We start from the raw sequence: 18,833 nt of genomic DNA, 5'->3' as shown, positions 1-18,833 counted from the left end.
TCTGTGTGGAAACCTGAAGATAAGAGTTCATGGATATGTGTAAGACTGATGAATCACAGACCTATACCCCTGAATAATACATTATACGTTACTTAAAAAAAAAAAAAAGATTCATGGAGAGGCACCCCCAGGGCCCTCTAACTGCCCAGCAATACTGTAGAACTTGTGAAATGCAAGACTACCTTCATATCAGATTTGAAATCATTCCAGGGTCTTCCAGATCAGCTTCTTGCCCATTTTTCTCTAACTGGGAAGATGGCCAGCTTGATGGCCTTTTAGGTTTCTTTAAGTTTGGGGCATCTGCAACACGGCCAAGGGTACATCTGGGATACTCATTTGGAGGAAGGCACCCTCCATTCACCAGAAGAGCCCCTGCTCCGGACTGTGCCGGGACTTCCACGGGTCCTAGGTACAGTCTTTCCTCACCTCCTTAATAGCACGCCCTTGGCTCTGCTTCTAGTCGCTCCCTTTCTGTGAACTCCGGGACCTATTGAGGACCATTGGGCTGTCATTGCGCCTGCGCAAAGGGGCCTGGTGGCTGAAGTGGCTGGGCTGCCTGGCCCCAAGGTCTGAGCTGTCAGTACGCCTGCGCGGGAGGCCAGTAGGCTGGCAGTGCTGTGCGGACTCGTCCTCCGCGACCGGCAGTCAGTGCGCTTGCGCGCCGTCCAAGCGCCGCGGTTCTTGACTGTGCTGTGCCGGCGGTGGTTTTAGTCATGCAGGGAGCGGACTCGCCACAGCCCTTCAAGCGACCCCGATGCGATGGCAGCCCAAGAACGCCGCCAAACATCCGTTCTGCGGCGGCGGAGACGTCCCCGGGCCCCGAACTCCGCCCAAATCACCAGACCTGGGGCCCGGAGCAGGTGTGCTGGTTCCTAAAGCGCAGGGGCTTCAGTGATCCCCGACTGCTGGACCGTTTCCGAGGTAGCAGGGCTAGAGGGCTGAGGGGCCGGGGCATGGCGACCCGAGGCGGAGACTGCGGGCCTGAGGAGAGGGCGCCCTGGGGCAGTGAGCTGGGGGCCTCAAAGAGGACCCGAAGTGGGGAAGGGAGGCTTGCTCCGGGAGGTCCCAAAGGGGTGCTCCTGAGGCGCCGAGCCAGGGTTGACCTGAGGCGGAGAGCCGTCCTGAGCAGGGGCCCTGAAGCAGGGAAGGGAGACCTGCGCGGGGAGGCACCCGCAGGGGTGGACCTGAGGCGGGGGGCGCCTCGGGAGGAATGACTTGCGGCTGAGAACGGAAACCTGAGGCGGGGAGGAGAGACCAGGCGCGGGGAGGTACAGAAGGGGCGCCCAGGAGTGCACCCTGAGATGGAGGAAGGAGAAATGGGGCTTCTGGGGTTGGGGACCAGCTGGAAGAAAGCCGACTTTGGGGACTGTGAACTTGGGTGGGGCCCCTGGCCTGATGCTGCTGGGTTTCTTCGGGAACTTGCCACCGCAGCGCCGGGCGGGCGAGACTCGGTTCCTATTCTTAGCAGAACGTTTTCCCCAGACCTGTCATTCAGGCGCACCGGGCTCAGGAGACCCCTCGGTGCTACAGCTGCAGGTCCTTGAACACTCGCCACTTAGAGTATGTGCTGCGGCTGTTAAGTTTCAGTTTCTTCCCATCATCTGTCAGGGCGGGGTTTTCCTAAGGGAGTGGGGACATGTTTTGTTAATCCCTGAATCCCCATTGCCTTACCATAGCATCCCAGTAGGGCTCAATATGTTTGTTGACCGTACTTGTAGAGCTCGGTAATGTTGATGTTTAGCTCTCCAAAATCAGTTTCCCTGGTTAAATCTGAACACTAGGGTTGTTCAGCTGACCACTGGACTCTCAGCAGCCCCCACCTTGGCCACATCACATGGGGAGATGTGTGGGTTGTGAGTTTTAAGCAGTGGGCTCAAGTCAAATATCCATCCACTTGAAATCTACTCAACTTTCCCTAATGGATATGAAGCTTACCCTCTCTCTGTCTTATCCTCTGAAGTGTTCTATAGGAAGGTGGTATCATTTACAAATTTAGTACACTTCTGCAATTATGGGGTGGAGTCCCATTTGTCTAGGGTGGGAGGAACTTTAACTGTTTAAAGGCTTAAAAAAATAGCTGATGGTGTCGGAAGTTGTACTTCTGTTTTCTTCTCTCCCCTTTGGTTTTCCTCCACTCTGGATGGAATTTTTCTCTGAATAGCAGTAGGTGGGAATGAAGTAGTTTTATATTTTCTGTCTCCAAAATATAATTGATTATGTTATTGGCTCTCTGTTTCAGTGGTGTTCTTTTTTTTTTTTTTAAGATTTTATTTATATATTTGAGAAAGACAGAAATAGTGACAGAGAGCATGAGTGGGGAGAGGGAAGAGCAGGCTCCCCGCTGAGCAGGGAGCCTAAGGTGGGGCTCCATCCCAGGACCCTGGGATCATGACCTGAGCCCAGGGCAGACGCTTAACCCACTGAGCCACCCAGGCGCCCCTCAGTGGTGTTCTAAAGAATAATTCATCAACCCTCAGAATCATCTGTTCTCTTGAACCCAGTCTAATACGAGCAGAATTCACTACATCCTTTTTTTTTTTTTAAGATTTTATTTATTTGAGAGAGAGAGTGCGAGCGCATGAGCAGGGGGGCTGGGTAGAGGGAGAGGAAGAAGCATACTCCCCTGCTGAGCAGGAAGTCTGACCTGGCTGGATCCCAGCACCCTGGGATCATGACCTGAGCTGAAGGCAGACTCTTAGCCGAATGAGCCACCCAGGCACCCCTCACTATGTGCTTTTAATTGGTAAAAACTGACCACGTGGTACAATTGCTCATTTCTTTTTTCTTTTAAAGATCTTTATTTTTATTTTTTAATTAAAACAATTTTTTTAAGATTTAGTTATTCTTGGAGAGTGCAGGGCGAGGAGGGGCAGGAAGAGGAAGAGAGAGAATCCTAAGCCCACTCCATACCAAGCCTAGAGCCCAACTTCTGGCTCCATCCCACGACCCTGAGATCTCCATCCCACTTAACCTACTGAGCCACCCAGGTGCCCCTAGATAGAAAAATATTTAAAGACTGATAATAGGAGAAATGGGTAATCCAGTGAAGTTGATGGAAGTGTCTATTGGCTCAAACCATGGACAGTTTGGTAATACCTTTTTACTTAGGAAATTTCACTTGTAGGAATTTACAGATAGAATTGTACAGGTGCCCAAAGAAATATGTTCAAGGTCATTCTTTTAACCATTGGTTATAAGTAGCAAAAAAGTAGAAATAATCTATCCATTGATAATAGTTATACATAATAGTGATAGCGTTTACTCAGCATTTACTTTGTGTGAAGTACTTTCTATGCACTTCTCATATTTTATCTGGTAAAATCTTTACAACTATCACATCGGTTTAGGTATACTCATTTTAAGGCATGCTCATTTAGGTATCCTCATTTCTTTTTTTTTTTTTTTTTTTAAGATTTTATTTTTATTTGTCAGAGAGAGAGAGTGCACAAGCAGGCGGAGCGGCAGGCAGAAGGAGAAGCAGGCTCCCTGCTGAGCAGGGAGCCCGATGTGGGACTCAATCCCAGGACCCTGGGATCATGACCTGAGCCGAAGGCAGCTGCTTAACCAACTGAGCCACCCAGGCGTCCCAGTATCCTCATTTCTGAGCATAAGGCTCAGAAAAAATTGGTTAAATATATTATGCTGCATCTATATTGTAGAATATAAGACAAGCATTAAAAATGATGTAGTTTAATAAAATTGACCAAAAAGATCTCTGTGACTTCTTAGGTGTGAAAAAATAAATTATAAATGACATAATTCCATTTGTGTAAAATTACATAATTGCATAGCTCAGTGTCTTTTTTTTAAAAAATACATCTTCAAGTTTATTAGTGTTTTTTTAAGTTTAAAAATTTATTTTTTTAAGATTTTATTTATTTGACAGAGACAACGAGAGAGGAAACACAAGCAGGGGGAGTGGGAGAGGGAGAAGCAGGCTTCCCACGGAGCAGGGAGCCCGATGCGGGGCTCGATCCCAGGGTTCTGTGATCAGGACCTGAGCCGAAGGCAGACGCTAACGACTGAGCCACCTAGGTGCCCCTAAGTTAAAAAATTAAAAAAAAATTTTTAAGTAGGCCTCATGCCCAGTGTGGAGCCCAATGCAGGGCTTGAATTCAGAACCCAAAGACCTGAGCTGAGATCAAGAGTTGGATGCTTAACCGACTGAGCCACCCAGGCTCCCGAAGTTTTTAAAATTTTTAAACTTTTAAAATTTTTATTTAAGTAATCTCTTACACCCAAGGTGGGGTTCAAATTGACAACCTCAAGATCAAGAGTCACATACTTTACTGACTGAGCCAGCCAGGCACCTCAAATATGTCTTAGAGTTTATTTTTAGAAAACTAGGATAGCACTAAAGTAAAAATACAAAATAAAATTTTACTGAACTGGAATTGTTCTTTCTTCCTTTTTTGTGTGTTTTAAGTAGGCTACACACCCAGGACATAGCCCATCATGGGATCAAGTGAGATCAAGACCTGAGCCAAGATCAAGAGTCTGCAGCTCAACCTACTGAGCCACCCAGGTGTCCCCAGGCTATGGTTTTGACCTGACTATTCTAAGAACAGTAGATTTAGACTTCATTCACCCCCCCTCCCCAAACCTCACCTGTTTTAGAAGGAAGCTGCTGATTTTGCAACTGGGACTTCACTGCAAATAATTTACTCAAATAATTAAAAAAAATTTCACTTGAGGGGTTGCCTGGGTAGTATAGTCCTTTAAGCACCCAACTCTTGGCTTCAGCTCAGGTCTTGATCTCAGGGTCATGACATTGAACCCTGCCTGCGACAGGCTCTGCGGAGTCTGCTTAAGGCTCTCTCTCCCTCTGCCCCTCCTCGCTGTGCACTCAGTGGAGTGCACGACTTTCCAAGGGGCAGGGGCACCTGGCTGGCTCAGTCAGTAGAGCATGTGGCTCTTGAACCTGGGGTTGTGAGTTCAAGCCCCATGTTGAGAAAAAAAAGACTTTCCAAGTGGCAAATGAAAAAGTGGTACTTAGGGGCACCTGGGTGGCTTAGTCAGTTAAGCGTCTGCCTTCAGCTCAGGTCATGATCCCGGGGTCCTGGGATCAAGCCCCAAGTGAGGCTCCCTGCTCAGCGGGGAGCCTGCTTCTCCCTCTCCCTCTGCCACCTCCCAGCCCCCAGCTCATGCTCCCTCTTTCTCTCATAAATAAATAAAATCATAAAAAAAAAAAAGTGGAACTTAGCACAGTTCATTTCCTAGAGTGGGTGGCTAGTAAATGTTGATCTGAGTAAAATCTGGCGAATCCAAACCGAAAGAAATAAAAATGCATATGCTGTAAATATTGAAACCATTTTATCTTTTTTCTCTCTTTTCTTCCAAAGAAAATGAAATTACAGGTTTAACACTACTCCATCTTAATGAGTGTGATCTTGAAAGTCTTGGAATAAGGTAAGAATGATAAAATTCACCTTGTAGCCAAGCATACTTAGGACCTTTTTATTCACCTCTGAGGGACAAAGCACATGATCACCGATATTAACTGTCCTCATTTTAAACCTACAGAGTGTTTTAAACAGAATCCCCTGCCTGCTGGTTAACACAGTTGTTGTTGTTGTTTTTTAAGATTTTATTTATTTATTTGACAGAGAGAGAGGGAACACAAGCGTGGGGAGTGGGAGAAGCAGGCTTCCCGTGGAGCAGGAAGCCTGATATGGGGCTCTATTCCAGGGCCCTGGGATCATGACCTGAGCCGAAGGCAGACGCTTAACAACTGAGCCACCCAGGCGCCCCAACACAGTTGTTTTTGTTTGCTTGGTTTTACTGTGCACATGTTGTGTTTAATATTGCTAATGATTCCTATTTTACAAAATTTTGCTGACAAGCCTTCATGAAGTTTCAGTGATCAACTTTTTACTCGCAAGTTCAGAATAATTGGATTATACACACCATAAAATATGTAAGAACTGATAGGGGGGAAATGTTGGCAAGAAAAATCAAGGCTGCAGCCTTATCTTGAACATATTTCTAGGTCTTCCTAAAGTTATCTCAAGACTGAAATATATACCTGGTGTTAGATTTAAAGATGCAATCCAAAGTAGTTTGGTCCTTTTTTTGGTTGTATGGTTTGAGACAAGTAATTTAACTCTTCAGTTTCTACACCTGTCAAATGGAAAATAATAATGAGACAATGTACATACAGTGATTAGCATGTTGGCCCTTAGTAAATATAAGGCTGGAGGTTGCAGGGTCTAGATTAGTGTGGATTCACTTTAAAGATCACAGCTGAGGAGCAAATATTTAAATATTCCTTAAAATGGAGACTTTTTTTTTTAAGAGAATTGGCAACAGTGGTGAAATAAGGTTTTTTCCTTCTGGAATTCCATTTAGCTAAATGTTGTTTGTGGTAACAGTAACTAAAGAATCAAAACAAAGGATTATACTGAATTACTTCATGCATTATTGTTTAGTAGTTGATAATAGAAGCAGATTGTGAGAAAAGATCACCTTAGGACTTTTACTTGAATTTTAATAAATGTCCTTTGGATCAGAATCTTCAAGAGCCTCATCTTGCCTCTTTCATAATCACATTTCAACCCCGTCAGTCTCCTCAAAGTCCCCCTTACTACTTATTTCTTAGATATAATAGTTGCTTACTATTTTAATTGAATTTGCTCTAATAGAGTCTTGCTTTTAAAGAGAACCATTTACTTTGTGGACCCAAATACTACTGATTTATTCAACAAATATTTATGGAGGGCCCACGGAGTGTTAGGAATTTTTCTAGGAACTTGGGAGACATGAGTGAACAAAATAGAATTTCAAATGAGCATTATCTGGCACGTGTTATTACTCACCTTATAACTATGAGGTGGATTCTGCAGGACTTTTCAGGACTGTGTTTTCCTATACAGTAGCCACCAGCTCCATGTTTAAATTAATTTAAATTAAAGTTAATTAAATTAAAATTTAATTTAAATTAAAGTAAATTAAATGTAAATTAAATTTAAATATCCTCACCTAGCCATACTTCAAGTGCTCAATAGCCACTTATGGCTAGAGGCTCCCATGTTGGGCAGGGCAGATATAGGACATTTCCATTATGGCAAAATTCTGCTGTCTAGAGCTGCCTTTTTTTTTTTTTTTAATTTATTTATTAGAGAGAGAGAGTGAGAGAGAGAGCGCAAGAGGGGGTAGGGTTAGAGGGAGAAGCAGACTCCCCGCCGAGCAGGGAGCCCGATGCGGGACTCCATCCCCGGACTCCGGGATCATGACCTGAGCCGAAGGCAGTCGCTTAACCGACTGAGCCACTCAGGCGCCCTAGAGCTGCCTTTAAAGATCCGAGTCAAAGTTGTTCACAGTAGTACAGGTCAACCAGTGTATTAATATAGCCTTGTACTCTGGGCGCCTGGGTGGCTCAGTTGGTTGGGCGACTGCCTTCAGCTCAGGTCATGATCCTGGAGTCCCGGGATGGAGTCCCGCATCGGGCTTCCTGCTCGGCGGGGAGTCTGCTTCGTCCTCTGACCCTATCCCCTCTCAGGTGTTCTCTCTCTCTCATTCTCTCTCTCTCTCAAATAAATAAAAATAAAATCTAAAAAAAAAAAAATATATATATATATATAGCCTTGTACTCTTTCCCCCTCCTTTCCTGTTTCACCTTTCCTAGGATTCACATCCTAAAATAAGCGACCTGTATGTAAGCTGTTGTCCTAGACTCTGCTTTCTAGGGGGAATCCGGTTTAGACAAGTACTTAAATTTTCTCAAGTTTATGATCAACCGTTGATTTAAGAGGTTTTTCTAACAAGTAAGAAACATTAGTACATTAAATGTACATATCAGTTGTAGGAAATTTTAGATTTCAGAAATTATGAAATACAGAAATAAAATCTTACTGTAGTCTAACTATGGCCTGTGACTACTTTAAGGATTTATTTCTTTATTTTTATTTAGAGAGAGGGCACACCCGCGTGCATGAAGGGGGGAAGAAGCAGAGGGAGAGGTAGAGAAACAGACTCCCCACTGAGCATGGAGCCCCACACAGGGCTGGATCTCACCAACCTGAGATTATGACCTGAGCTGAGATCATGACCTGAACTGAAATCAAGAGTCGGAGGCTCAACCGACTGAGCCACTGAGGGCCCCCCAGCCCATGACTACTTGAAAATTTTGTTTAAAGTACTATTTATTGGGGCGCCTGGGTGGCTCAGTTGGTTAAGCGACTGCCTTCGGCTCAGGTCATGATCCTGGAGTCCCGGGATCAAGTCCCGCATCGGGCTCCCTGCTCAGCGGGGAGTCTGCCTCTCCCTCTGACTCTCCCCCTCTCATGCTCTCTATCACTATCTCTCTCAATAAATAAATAAAATAAATAAAGTACTATTTATTTTGGGGCACCTGGGTGGCAGGGAGTCTGCTTGAGGCTTCCCTTCCTCTCCCTCTGCCCCTCCCTCCACTCACACACGGGGGCTCTCTCCCCCTCTTTCTAGAATAAATAAATCTTCAAAACTATATATATAAAATACTGTATTTTGTTATAGCCTTTGTTAAAATAAAACAAAAAAACACCAGGTTTTGGTTGGCTATTTTTATATACTTTCATCAGTGATTTCTTTGTGAATAGTTTCTTTTTGGGTTTTATTAAATGATGACTATTATTAGTTCAGGAAAATATTGGGCAGTGAGATTGGTTTAGGTTTGGTATTTTATGCTGTAACTTTTGGTTATACTCAACTGTGCAACAATACTTAACCTGACTCAGTTTTAGATCACCTGTAAGTACTTCCCTGTGCTTGTTGCATCAACCTGATGAGGATGGTAGGGGAATAGGAAAACACAAGGTATACTGCTTTATGATTTATCAGCTGTAATAATGCTTCTGTACCTCCCAAGAAAATCATTCTTAGATTTTGTAGTTATCATGAGTCTTAGAGTACAATATAGAGGCCAATTGTAGTGATTCTGACTCTATCTAGGACTTTGAGCATAAGATTTTTCAATCTAATTAGCTAGCTAGTAGATTAGTAAATTCTGCCCCTTGTCTGCTGGTTCTGTTAATAATTAGCCAGGTGTCAGGCTAACTTGCTTGGACCAGTAAGTGTAAATGACACAGGATAATGAATTATAGGATTTTGAGCTGTTTACGTTAAATCCTATTAAATTTATTTATTGAACCTTGAGCATTATGAGGGCTTACTGACAAAGGAAGATGGGTACAAGTAAAGCTATAACCTTCATATATATATATTTGATCTGTGCATGAGTTATACCTAGTACTCACATTTTTCCTGTGCTATGGATAAGAACATTTATGTACTAAAAAAGTTTGAGTGATTTTTTTTTTTCCCAAGGTCACACAGATTCTGTGTAAAGATGTGAATCAGTTCTGATTTCAAAGTCCTTTTTCATTCTCACTGTGCTCTACTTCAGAGTGTACCTTGAACCATGCAAATTCAGGGTTGTGAGGGAAGATGTCAGCTTCAGGTAGATTTTAAAATAAGTTTGAAGTATCAATTGAGCACTCAGTAGAGACATAGATGTTGAAGTCTGAGTTACCACGGGAAGAGCATCAAGGGCAGAAGCCTAAGGGAGAGTTTCTAGGGGGGTGTATGTTTGAATTATTAATTGTTCCTTTTAATCTGACTTCTCATTATATTAATGTAGATAATTTAGAGTTGATTATATACTATTATATACTCTAGGGATTATTATTAAGCAAATAATGATACATTTGCTTATCCTGTTATAATTCTAGTACCTTGGGGGACAGAAAGAAGCTGCATAATTATATCCAACAACTGAGTGAAATTCACGTTGATTCAATGAAGGTAAGAGGAATCAGAGTTTATCATGTTTTTTGAATTATAAAGTGACATAACTTAGAATGAACACCTGTAGAATTCATTTTATTTATTTTTTTAAAAGATTTTATTTATTTATTTTAGAGAGAGCATATGCATGCACACAAGCTGGGGGGAGGGACAGAGAGAGAGAGAGAATCTCAATCAGACTCCTCGCTGAGGGCAGAGCTGGATGCACGGTTTGATCCCAGGACCCTGAGATCATGACCTGATCCGAAATCAAGAGTTGGATGCTCAAGTGACTGAGCCACCCAGGTGCCCCCTGTAGAATTCATTTTAAAAGGAAAAAAAGGGGCACCTGAGTTGCTCAGTCGTTAAGCATCTGCCTTCGGCTCAGGTCATGATCCCAGGGTCCTGGGATCGAGCCCCACATTGGGCTCCCTGCTTGGCAGGAAGCCTGCTTCTCCTTCTCCCACTCCCCCTGCTTGTGTTCCCTCTCTCCCTGTGTCTCTATCTGTCAAACAAATAAATAAATAAAAAGAAAAAGAAAAAAAAAGAATTCATTTTAAAAAGAATGGAAGGAAATCTGCTTCTCAGTAATAGGATTGTGGTTGATTTTGATACTTCTAAACTGCATTTTCTTTTTTCTCTTTTTATTATTATTTTTTTTAGAGAGTGAGAGAGAAAGAGTGCACACACATGCACTAGTTGTGGAGAGGAGGGGCAGAGGGAGAGAATCTTCAGCAGGCTTCCCACCCAGCTCGGGCCCCTGAGCTGAAATCAAGAGTTGGACTCTTAACCCATTGAGCCACCCAGGCGCCCCATAAACTGCATTTTCTAAATTAAACACAGAATATTTACATCAAAAAAACCCACTAAAATATACTAAGCATACAGAAAAGTATAAGTGGACTACTACCCAGCTTGTTAAATCTTAACATTTTGCCTAATTTGCTTTAGATCTGTTGTTTTTAGAACAAAATGTTAGAAACAATATAGGGCCTTTTTTGTACCCTTCCTAGATTCTGTTTCCATCCTTTCTTCCCCCCTTCCCCCAAAAGCACCATCCTGAATTGGGTTTAATCATTTTCACAAATGTTTTTACTTTTACTACACGTGTATGTGTGGCCATAAACAATATGTAGTATTGTTCTACATGTTTTTTAAACTTTATAAAAATTATATTTTACAGTGTTTTTTGTTTTTTTTAAGATTTTATTTATTTATTTGAGAGAGAGAGAATGAGAGAGAGCACATGAGAGGGGGGAGGGTTAGAGGGAGAAGCAGACTCCCTGCTGAGCAGGGAGCCCGATGCGGAACTCGATCCAGGGACTCCAGGATCATGACCTGAGCCGAAGGCAGTTGCTTAACCAACTGGGCCACCCAGGCGCCCTACAGTAAGTGTTTTAAACTTTTTTTTTTTTAAGATTTTATTTATTTGACAGAGACACAGCGAGAGGGAAAACAAGCAGGGGAGTGGGAGAGAGAGAAGCAGGCTTCCTGCTGAACAGGGAGCCCGACGTGGGGCTCGATCCTAGGATCTGGGATCATGACCTGAGCCAAAGGTCGCTCAATGATGGAGCCACCCAGGTGCCCCTAAACTTTCTTTTTTTTTTTAAGATTATTTATTTATTTATTTGAAAGAGAGAGAGTGAACAAGAGAGAGAGCACAGGAGCAGGGGCAGAGGGAGAAGGAGAAGCACACTTCCCTGCTAAGCAGGGAGCCCAACTTGGGGCTCGATCCCAGGACCCTGGGATCATGACCTGAGCCGAAGGCAAATGCTTAACAAACTAAGCCACCCAGGCACCCTTTAAACTTTCATTTTACATTACATTTCTTTTTACATTACACTTTTGAGAATCATTCACAACAACACACAGCTCCACTTTCCCCTCAGTCATAGAATAACTTCTAAAGTTGTACTGAATTTTCATGTCAATTCTGGTAAACTTTTGTATCAAATATTAGTCCAAAGGATAGATATATTTCTAAAGTTTAATCTATCAATAGTTGTTTGTTTCTCATCTCCCAGCTCCTTCCAGACCTTAAAGGCCCTTTTTTTCAGACTCAGTGTCCCAAAAATCATTTTAACAAATGGTCAACTGCCTAGCCTTCATCCCAGAAATTCTGATTATGGGAATTTACAGTAAGCCCAGGAAGGTGCGTTTTTCACAAACTCTTTGGGATGATTCTGATGTCATAATTAAAGAAATGTTTCTTGGGGTGCCTGGCTGGCTCAGTCAGTAAAGAATGCATGCCACTCTTGTCCTCGGGATTGTGAGTTCAAGCCCCATGTTGGGTGTAGAGACTACTTTTATTTTTTTATTTTTTTTATTTTTTAAAGATTTTATTTATTTATTTGACAGAGAGCACAAGTAGGCAGAGAGGCAGGCAGAAGGAGAGGGAGAAGCAGGCTCTCCACCAAGCAGGGAGCCCGATGCGGGACTCGATCCCAGGACCCTGGGATCATGACCTGAGCCGAATACAGCCGCTTAACCGACTGAGCCACCCAGGTGCCCCTAGAAACTACTTTTAAAAGAATTATAAATTAATTAATTAAAAAGAACCTGAAATGTGCCTTGATTGGTTGGTGACAGAAATTGTACCTTATTGTTCACCCTTTGACATCTATAGGTTAAGAAAACTTAGTTTCAGACCTGGACAAAGGTGTAGGGTATCTCATTCTCCTTTTGCACCCTTTCTCATGATCATCATTTATGTTTTTCATCAGTGGTGTTTTATGTATTTTTACAGTATTTAAGTTATCTAAGATCCCTATGAGAATACATATTTCAATTTTACTTTTGCTAGTTAGCCTGCTTTATCATCCACTGAAAATCATGTTTGAAAAAAAAATTTTTAAGATTTTATTTTTTTAATTTTTTATTTATTTTATATATATATATTTTTTTTTAAGATTTTATTTTAAGTAATCTCTACACCCAAAGTGGGTCTCGAACGTACAACCCTGAGATCAAGAGTCACGTGCTTGGGGTGCATGGGTGGCTCAGTCTACTAGGTGTCTAACTCTTGATTTTGGCTCAGGTCATACTCTCAGGGTCGTGAGATTGAATTTCACGGCTGGGCATGGATCCCGCTTAAGATTCCTTCACTCTCTCTGCTGTCCCTGCCCACTTGCATGTGTGTGGGCACACACACCTGCACGCACTCGCTCTCTTTCTCACTCTCAAAAAAAAACAAAAAGAAGTTGTGTGCGCTGACTGAGCCAGCCAGGTGCACCCCCTATCTATCTATCTGTCTATTTACTTATTTATTTTTAAAGATTTTTATTTATTTATTTGAGGGAGAGAGGTGCATGTGAGCTGGAGGGAGAGGGAGAAGGAAAGAGAATCTGAAGCAGACTCCGCTGAGCAGAGTCCGACACAGGGCTCGATCCCGTGACAATGAGATCATGACCTATCCCGAAACCAAGACTCGGCTGCTCAACTGACTGAGCCACCCAGGCGCCCCCTGCCTTTTTTAAAAAAAATTTTATTTTTAAGTAATCTCTACACCCAAAATGGGGCTTGAAGTCACAACCCTGAGATCAAGAGTCACATACTCCACAGACTGAGCCAGCCAGGCGCCCCATGTTTGAAAATATTTAATGAATGTGTTTGGTTCAGTCCTACAATAATTTTATAGGCCAAGTAGTGGTTCTTACAGCAAGTATTTTATTTGAAGAATAATCAAATCCTAGCCCTTTCTGAAAAAGTTTCCTAATATTAAAATGCCTCATTCTTTTCATGAAGAATTAGAGTGATCACTTATCAAAGATGATATTTAACAATTTTGTCCTGTAGTTGGAAGAAAGTTGCTATCCTGTAATCTGTTTTGTCCTTCATGAGAAGGGCAGCATAGGGGGTGTGGTGAGATCATCTCAGATGATCTCTGTGACCCCATTTTCACAGTTAAAATTTACAACAAAATATTTTTGAAGTAATATTCAAGACAACAGTTTCATTTGCTCACTTTTATTCTGTTTTCATCAGAAACAGGAAACTAACCACATTTATAAATTTTAACTTATAGTTGTTTAAAACAGATTTTAAAGTTACTAAGTACTTTAGTCACTGAGTCACTGTATAGTAATGAAATTGATAGCTTATATGATTTTAGCTTCAGCAGCAGTACAGCCGAACAAATAATTGATTCCTACTCTAATTTGGTATCCACCTTTTATTCTTTTTTTTTTTTTTTAAAGGGCAGCTTTAGTGAGCTATAATTCACATAGCTCATGATTCAGTCGCTTAAAAGTCTACAAGCTGGGGCTCCTGGTTGGCTCATTCGGTAGAGCGTGCAAGTCTCAATCTCGGGGTCATGAGTTCAATTGGGCCACATTGAGTTCAAATGCCCACATTGGGCATAGAGATTACTTAAAAAAAAAAAAGATTCTTTATGTATTCTGGATATAAGTCCCTTATCAGATATATGATAGGCAAATATTTTCTCCCATTCTCTGGATCATCTTTACTTTCTTGGTGCTATTCTTTAAAGCACAAAAAGCTTTTCATTTTGATATAGTCCAGTTTATTTTTTTTTATAAATATTCATTTGACAGAGAGCGAGCACAAGCAAAGGGAGCAGCAAACAGAGGGAGAGGGAGAAGCAGGCTCCCTGCTGAGCAGGACCCTGGGATCATGACCTGAACTGAAGGCAGATGCTTAACCCAGGCACCCCTAGTTTTTTTCTTTTTGTCTCTCATGCTTTTGTTGTATCTAAGAAACCATTGCCTAACCCAAGGTCACAACCTTTTATTCTTGGTTCAATTTTCTTCATGCTAAATTTAGTCGGCCTCTGAAGGTGGGAATTGTGTAACAGTGAGGAGGAATTATAGTGTTTGACCTAACAGGTGCTAATTTGTCAAATGAATCTTAAGTGAGTAAAATGCCTGCTTTATGTACTTTCTCTTAATATGTGTTAAATTCTAGAATCACCAGCTCTGTATCTTTCTCTGATAGCTCCCTCTCTCTTTTCTTCTGGGTAGAACTGACCACTCCACTACTCTGGACATATATTCTATTATCTCCCCCAGAGGACAGGAATTGTGCCTTACTCATCTCATCCTCAGTGTTTGGCATATATAGGAGACAATTCATAGACAATAGGACTTTTTCAAACTTCCTGGCTATTAACACAGTAAAGTATCATATAATTTTTAAAAGTGAAAAGTAAGTGTAAGCAGTTTATATTAAATAATACTGGGATAATAAAAATAACATTATAAACACTGATCAAAACACTTTAATATATTCATACTCGTTAAGAGTTAGAAAGGGAGGGGCACCTGGGTGGCTCAGTCGTTAAGCGTCTGCCTTCGGCTCAGGTCATGATCCCAGGGTCCTGGGATCGAGCCCCGCATCAGGCTCCCTGCTCCGCGGGAGGCCTGCTTCTCCCTCTCCCCTTCCCCCTGCTTGTGTTCTCTCTCTCGCTGTCTCTCTCTCTGTCAAAGAAATAAATAAAATCTTTAAAAAAAAAAAAAGTTAGAAAGGGAATATGAAATAACATAACTTGAATTACCAACAACTTGTTGCCCAACATTAAGGAATGGTTTAAAAATGTTAGTTCATCATGGGGCACCTAGGTCGCTCAGTCAGTTAAGCATCTGACTCTCGATTTTGGCTCAGGTCATGATCTCTGGGTCGTGAGGCTCCATGCTCAGTGTGGAGTCTGGTTGAGATTCTGCCTGTCCTGCTGCCTCTGCCCCTCCCCTCACTCGCTCACGTGCTCCCACGGGCGCGTGCACGCGCGCACACACACACACACTCTCTCAAAATAAATTAAAAAATCAGGGGCACCTGGGTGGGTCAATCGGTTAAGTGGCTGCCTTCGGCTCAGGTCATGATTCCAGGGTCCTGGGATGAGCCCCAGATTGGGCTCCTTGCTCAGCAGAGAGCCTGCTTCTCCTTCTCCCTCTGCCTGCCACTCCCCCTGCTTGTGCTCTCTCTCTCACTCTCTCTGTGTCAAATAAATAAAATCTTTAAAAAATTAATTAAAAAATCTTTTTATAAAAAAGTTAGTTCATTGGGGCGCCTGGGTGGCTCACTTGGTTGAGCGACTGCCTTCGGCTCAGGTCATGATCCTGGAGTCCCGGGATCGAGTCCCGCATCGGGCTCCCTGCTCGGCGGGGAGCCTGCTTCTCCCTCTGACCCTCCCCCCTCTCATGTGCTCTCTGTCTGTCTCATTCTCTCTGTCTTAGATAAATAAATAAAATCTTTAAAAAAAAAAAAAAAGTTAGTTCATTAATGAAATGAAGCCATTACAAGGATAATTATTGGGGTGCCTGGCTCAGTCTGTTAGTCTGTAGAGCATGGAACTTTTTTTTTTTTCCTTAGCATGCAATTCTTGATCTCAGGTCATGAGTTCAAGCCCCACATTGGGCATAGAGCTTACTTTAAAAAGAAAAAAAAGGATGGGGCACCTGGGTGGCTCAGTCAGTTGAGCCTCTGGCTCTGATTTGAGCTCAGGTCATGATCTCCGGTCATGAAATCAAGCTCCCTGTTGGGCTTACGCTCAGCTTGGAGTTGTTTGAGGTTCTCTCTTTCCCTCTGCCCCTCTCCCCACTTTTGTGCACAAGTGCATGGTCTCTCTCTCTCTAAAATAAATAAATCTTTTTTTAAAGGATAATTATTAAGATCTGTAAAATGATTAATTGCTCATGATGCATTTTGACATGAAAAGTTATGATATGTTAAAAATGATTTTCAGTGAGTTCTTTATTTTTTTTTTTTTAAGATTTTATTTACCCATTTGAGAGAGAGAGTGCATGGCGGAAGGGGCAGAGGGAAAGGGGGAGAGAGAGAATCTCAAGCAGGCTCCACACCCAGTGTGGAGCCCTATATGGAGCTCGATCTCACAACCCTGAGATCATGACCTGAGCCAAAACCAAGAGCTGGTCGCTTAACCGACTGAGCCACCAGTCACCTCTCTTTATTTTTTTTTATAAAGCTGCTTAAATTTACTTTGTTTTAACCAGTTATTATACCCAAAAACTTGACAGTAAAAACTTAGACCCTTAAATGGATTAAAAGTAGATTACAGAATTTTTTTTTTTATAATTTTTGTGATCTGAAGAGAAACCAACAAAATAGATTCTAGGGGTACCTGCATGGCTCAGTCAGTTAAGCATCTGACTTTGGCGCAGGTCATGATCTCAGGGTCCTGGGATTGAGCCCCGCATCGTGCTCCCGGCTCAGCAGGGAGTCTGCTTGTCCCTTTTCCTCTGCCCCTCCTCCCATTCATGCTCTTTCTCAAATAAAGAAAGAAAATATTTTTAAAAAATAGATTCTTGGGATGCCTGGGTGTCTCAGTTGGTTAAGGATGAAGATACCTTCAGCTCAGGTCATGATCCCAGGGTCCTGGGATTGAGTCCCACATCAGCTCCCTGCTCCCTGCTCAGTGGAGAGTCTGCTTCTCCCTCTGCCTGCTGTTCCCCCTGCTTGTGCTCGCTCTTTTTCTCTCTTCTGACAAATATATACGATCTTTAAAAATATAAAAAATTAAAAAAATAATAAAAATAGATTCTGTTTGTGATGGTTACGTTAATTTTATATAAGGGGAAAGAATAGGCCAATATATGATTTTCTTTTTATTTTACTTAATTTTTTAAATATATTTTATTTTTAAGTCATCTCTACACCCAATGTGGGGCTCAAACTCTCAAACCTATCAAGAGTTGCATGCTCTGGGGCGCCTGGGTGGCTCAGTTGTTAAGCGTCTGCCTTTGGCTCAGGTCATGATCCCAGGGTCCTGGGATCGAGCCCTGCATCGGGCTCCCTGCTCAGCGGGGAGCCTACTTCTCCCTCTCCCACTCCCCCTGCTTGGGTTCCTGCTCGTGTTCCTGCTCTCGCTATCTCTTTCTCTGTCAAATAAATAAATAAAATCTTAAAAACAAAAAGAGTTGCATGCTCCACTGACTGAGCCAGCCAGACACCCCTGATTGTCATATATTTAAAGATTTGGGGGGATGCCTGGGTGGCACAGTCAGTTGAGCATCCAACTCTTGGTTTTGGCTCCGGTCGTGATCTCAGGGTCGTAAGATTGAGGCCTGAGTTGGGCTCCAGGCTCAGTGTGGAGTCTGCTTAGGACTCTCTCCCTCTGCCCCTCCCATCCCCTCAAGTAAATACATAAATCTTTAAAGATTTTGGAACTTTATCTTGTCTGATAAGGACATCCAAAAGGTTGAATTAACAACATTCACGGTGTCTTCTATTCCAGAGATACTTTGACATCATTCTTGGTATATTATTAGAGGTGACTAAACTTGATATAGTTTATTGTGGTGATAAAGTGGCTTTATAGAGCAGGGTGAAAAAAAGTAATACTCACCAATCATCAACCATAAATCTAATCTTTGTTAATACGCATACACGTTGTTTAACAAAGTTGTAAATTTTAGTCATTACTTGACTCAGGCTGTCAGTATGCAACTTGAATTGAGCTATTTTTAAAGGAAATTACTTCCTTATCACCAGCATCTTCAAATGTTGGACCAGATGACCCCTTTAAGCTTCTTTACAGCATTGAGCTTCTCTAATTCATATTTTATATATTTCTGTGTATGGGTATGGTACACTTTAACTATAATAGCATCTTAACATATGTATCTTTGCAATAACAGTTTAACAGTAGTTATTTATTTATTTATTTAAGATTTTACTTATTTGAGAGAGAGAGTAAGTGAGAAAGAGCATGAGCGGGGGGGGGGGGGGCGGGCAGGGGAAGAGCAGAGGGAGAGGGAGAAGCAGACTCCCTGCTAAGGAGGGAGTCAGATGTGGAGCTCGATCCTGGAGCTCCGGGATCATGACCCAAGCCGAAGGTGCCCCAACAGTAGTCATTTAAAACATATTTGAGGGGCACATGGGTGGCTCATTCGGTTGAGCATCTGCCTTCGGCTCAGGTCATGATCTCCAGGTCCTGGGATCGAGCTCTGCATCGGGCTCCCTGCTCAATGGGAACCTGCTTCTCTCTCTCTCTCTCTCTCCCTCTGGCCCTCCCCACTGCTCGTTCTCTCTCTCTCTCTCTCTCTCTCAAATAAATAAAATCTTAAAAAAAAATAAAAAATAAAAAATAAAACATA

General features: G+C 42.5%; 1 protein-coding gene across 1 annotated transcript in view; it reads left to right on the top strand.

Moving 5' to 3' along the window:
- Positions 1-613: 613 nt before the first annotated feature.
- The window catches only part of SAMHD1 (SAM and HD domain containing deoxynucleoside triphosphate triphosphohydrolase 1), a 56,211-nt gene continuing 37,991 nt past the window's right edge, over positions 614-18,833 (top strand). Inside the window, exons 1-3 of the mRNA XM_064573139.1 lie at positions 614-921; positions 5,343-5,409; positions 9,708-9,780. Of these exons, the coding sequence (XP_064429209.1) occupies positions 714-921; positions 5,343-5,409; positions 9,708-9,780 (348 nt within the window). The 5' untranslated portion in view covers positions 614-713. The remainder of the gene's footprint in view (positions 922-5,342; positions 5,410-9,707; positions 9,781-18,833) is intronic.

Source organism: Mirounga angustirostris, unplaced genomic scaffold (assembly GCF_029215605.1).
Source record: "Mirounga angustirostris isolate CCGP_5_RB_7025 unplaced genomic scaffold, mMirAng1.0.hap1 SCAF_10, whole genome shotgun sequence".
Lineage (NCBI taxonomy): Eukaryota > Metazoa > Chordata > Mammalia > Carnivora > Phocidae > Mirounga > Mirounga angustirostris.
This window is presented reverse-complemented; position numbering and strand designations above follow the sequence as displayed.